The sequence below is a fragment of the Acanthisitta chloris genome, unplaced genomic scaffold (genome assembly GCF_000695815.1).
Source record: "Acanthisitta chloris isolate BGI_N310 unplaced genomic scaffold, ASM69581v1 scaffold15032, whole genome shotgun sequence".
NCBI classification, from domain to species: Eukaryota; Metazoa; Chordata; class Aves; order Passeriformes; family Acanthisittidae; genus Acanthisitta; species Acanthisitta chloris.
Window position 1 is genome coordinate 1 of NW_008660019.1, and position 4,138 is coordinate 4,138.

At 44.3% G+C, this 4,138-nt stretch overlaps 1 protein-coding gene across 1 annotated transcript in view; it reads left to right on the plus strand.

The window, feature by feature from the left end:
• Positions 1 to 1,341: 1,341 nt before the first annotated feature.
• The window catches only part of GNA13 (guanine nucleotide binding protein (G protein), alpha 13), a gene marked incomplete at its 5' end in the record, with an annotated part of 23,045 nt that continues 20,248 nt past the window's right edge, over positions 1,342 to 4,138 (plus strand). Inside the window, one exon of the mRNA XM_009069654.1 lies at positions 1,342 to 1,589. Coding sequence (XP_009067902.1) covers positions 1,342 to 1,589 — 248 coding nt within the window. The remainder of the gene's footprint in view (positions 1,590 to 4,138) is intronic.

The window sequence follows — 4,138 nt, forward strand, 5'->3', positions numbered from 1 at the left end:
ATGGAAGATGCACCTGGAGCGGCGAAAGGAAGGAGCGCTGTGAGCAGGAGGAACCCGCGGGCTCTGCTGGCCCCAAGCCCCGCGCATGGGGTTAGGAGCGGGCGCTTGGTTTCGCTGCTGTCATCCTGACTCCCTGGGTCGTCCTGGGTGGTTTTCCTGCCTGAATCGCTCGTCAGGCTCTGTTTGGATAGCTGGGTGAAGTCTTGATGAAGTTTCTCAAAGTGTTGTCAGAGCTGTGGGGGAATCCGAGGGTTGTTTTACACACTTGGTTGTGGATCCAGCCTGGGGTGACTGGCAATAGCCAGGCAGCAGAAAGCAGGAGCGTGTGTGCTACCCGGGTTAAAGTTTATTAATGAAGGCAATTCATAAAGGTCACACATAGGTTTGGAGGCTTCTCCTGCAGTCACAGGCAGATTTGACAGATAGAAAAGTCATGCAAAGAGAGGGAAACTTGGCAAAACACTTTGGCATTGAATAAGTGTGTTACTATACAGTCATTTGTTGCCACATCCTAATTCCCTTATGCCATTTTCTTACATCTCTTCCTATGCCTTTACAGTTGCGTATTCTTTCTGGAATTTTCTTTTTCAGCAGTAAATTTGGTGCTAGAAATCATTTTCCTGCACTTCCCTTATGCAAACCTAATGCACGAGCACAGTGGGTTCAAGTCCTTTAGAAGGACTTTGAAAGGAAGTTTAAAATACGTTTTTTCTTCTGTTCTAGGATGTGTTTACCAAAACAGCCATAAAAGTGCAGGGCAATCTTTAGGGCATACAAATCCTTGTGCACTTAAGCTGTAGAACATATTATCTGAAAAGTGCAGTGATTCTAGGAAATGTTTTCGTATCTCTGGAAATCTTAAAGGCAGTGAGAGAAATAAAGGCAGTGATAGAGATTTTATCTGTCATTTGGTATAACTAGATGCCAAGTTGATCACAGTACAGAGACTAGGGAACTTTAGGGCAAACCATCAGGTGGTTTAATAGATTTTGAAACAAACTTTTAAATATACTTCATTTATCTTGTATTTGTGCCGTGTAAAGGGTTTGGTAGGTCAGATTGATGGTTTAGTATCTAAAACCAGCACTTTTTCCAGGGTTAAATTTGTACTGTGGATATTGTACTGTTGATTCTGGTCATGTTCTTTAGATAGCAAATACCTGACTGTTGATACTAGTCTCCTATCAGTAAATGAAGTGGTTTGAGTCAAGTTTTGAGAGGCTTTTGGAGACTTCCCCTATGAGGTGGATGTTCCTGCCAAGCTTTGTGCGGGCTAACTGCATTGTCCATGCAGATTTTCAGCCTGGTGAAACAGGAGATGCTGAGAAACTCTAATCACAGTGCTCTTCCTTGTCCTTCCAGGTGTGAGAGTCCTGGTGGATGCCAGGGAGAAACTCCATATCCCCTGGGGAGATACTGCCAACCAGAGCAACGGGGACAAGGTGATGGCGTTCGACACCCGCGCGGTCACCGTGGCCCAGGGCATGGTGGAGACCAACGTGTTCCTGGACTACCTGCCAGCCATCAGGGCCCTGTGGGCAGACAGTGGCATCCAGCACGCCTACGACAGGCGCAGAGAGTTCCAGCTGGTAAGGTTTGGGTCTCGGTGGCTTTAATGGAGTGTGTGTGGTCTTGTTCTTGGGTTGTTTTCCTGTAAAACACTGATCCTCCGTGAGGATCTTGTGAGGGTGGTGAGACATCGGCACAGGTTGCCCAGGGAGGCTGTGGCTGCCCCAACCCTGGCAGTGTTTCATTCCAGGTTGGATAAAGCCTTGAACAACCTGCTCTGGTGGGAGGTGTCCCTGCCCAGGGCAGGGGTTGGCACTGGATGATCTCTAAGCTCCATCCCAACCCCTTAGCAATCTATGGATCTTTGGGTGGTTGCTTGTTAAGCTGTGGTGTTGCACACAGATGCATTTAGGGTTTTTTTTTAAACAGTAATAATGCAAAAATTCTGACATAATTGTCCTCATTTCATATGTGAGAAAGTTGAGGTATTGAGAGCTTTTATGTTCTGTAACAAAGCTGTTTTTACCATGTAATTATTACCACTCTTTGTTAACTAGTGCATCCACTTAAAAAACCTAACCAACCCCCAAAAGATGGTTTGCAATAAAGAAGGATTTCATAGGAGTGTGATTTTTAAGAGAAGAGATGCATGGGTTAATGAGAAGAATTTAAAAACCACTCCCTTCTCTATTCCAGTTTGAGCAATCTAGCAAACATTCCCTCTGTATACTTCCTGTTTAATTTTGAATGTCTGTGTTAATACTCTTGTAATGAGATTTTTGTTACATTCAAGTTCTCAGCTGAAGATGGAATATACAATTTAATAGCAGGGTTGGGATGGAGTATACAATTCAGTAGTGGGGTTGGAAGGGAACGAGAAACCTCTTGAGCTGCAGTTTGACTGCCTGTGACAGCTCTGTTTCCATGCAGATGCTGCAAAAGGAAATGGAGAAATCAAGTTAAATTTGTTGTTTGTTGGGTCATAGACTTGTGATACCAGTGGCATAGGGTTTTGTGGGGTGGGGGTTGAGGATCTGAAAATAGGTTCAATCTGGTCTTGTAGGTCTCTCAAACCTAAGTGGCTTTGTGTTTTTTTATGTCTTTAAAAATAACCTTTGTGTTGGTGTGAATCTGAACAATAGCTGGTGGTGTCTCCTGTTGAGCTGTTCTCAATGGTTGTGTAATCATACTCTGACTTAAAGAGGCTGTGTAAATACTCTATAAATATGTATTGCCCTGATCATGGAATGTTTTCTGGAGGTTGCAGAATGGGCAGGTGCTGCAGGAGCCTATCCCCTGCCCAGCCTGGTGCTGAGCTCTGTAAATAAGTTTCTAAGGACACCTGTTGCTCTTTGGATTTTACCTTCAAGTGATCATAAAAGGATAATTGCTCTGCTGCAGTCCAGATCCAGTTCTGGTGCAGATGTGACTTCTAGTGGGGTAATTGCTGTGCTGGAGGGATCTGTGCTGAAATCTGTTGCATAGAACAGTTTTGTCATTGATGAAATGTGTTTAGTGGCTCAAGGCTGAGTAGCAAAGGAAAAAGGAGCTATTGCTCTTCTGTCATCTCGAGTCTCTTGATAAGTAGGTTCTTTCCATAGCTGAAGCATGTGCAGAGTTTCACTTTGAGTAGGGTGTGAAGAACGTGTTCTTCTGAACCTGACAGAAAAAAGCTCTTGCTTTCTTCTGGGAATCCTTAAATCTCTGTCATTCTCTGTGAAAACGCATATGGATCGTTGTGCTTTAGAAGGAGCTCAATAGTTTTTAAGTGCTCTTACGTATGGATTGTTGTGCTTTAGGAGGAGCTCAATAGTTTTTAAGTGCTCTTAATAGCTGAGTACTGAACCCATAACTTTTGAAAGCAAGGTAACTGCTTTATTTATACTTACATTGCTTTATTTCCTAAATCCTTTCAAAATCTCAGCTGGACATATTTATGCCAAGTTATAAACACGAAAAAAAAAGCACACCAAAAAAAGCAGCTGAATGATGTCATTGTGTGGAGTGCAGGCAATGGGATCTGTTCTGGCCAAGCATGAAGTCTCAGTTTTACCCCACTAAGCTTCAGCTTAGGTTGTGCCAGAGCTCCACGTGGGCGGCAGAAGGGCAGGAAGGCCCTGGAAGCAGTGTGGATTTCAGCTGTACCTGCTGGCAGGCTCGGAGAGAGAGCATTCAGGGGGTTTAGGCGTGTGCTGCAATAAGGAAGAAGGACACAAATGGTTAAGGAGGGAGGGACAGGCATAGCCGAGTCAGGAGGTAGAGCAGAGGGGGAAGTTGGGAGAGGCACAGACAGCTCGGTCCTGTCTCTGACTCTTGAAGTATTCAAGACCGAAAATTAACACTGTAAAATGGGGAATAAGAGAAAAATACTGTTCTGCTTCCAGTTCAACTGCTTGTGGCAAAAAAAAATGGAATGAAAGGAGAGATACCAGCAAGCATTAGATGAGTAGGAGGGAGGGGAAGGTGGCATGAAAGCACTGGAGTGCTGAGACTGAGAACTTAGAGTATTCCTGGACTGATGTACTCTCACTTCTTTTTAGACTGTGGAGTGAGTTTAATTTTTTTAACTGATCCCAGTTTGACACTGCACTGAAAGACACGGCTCATAGTAAGAGAGCGCAGGCAGGAA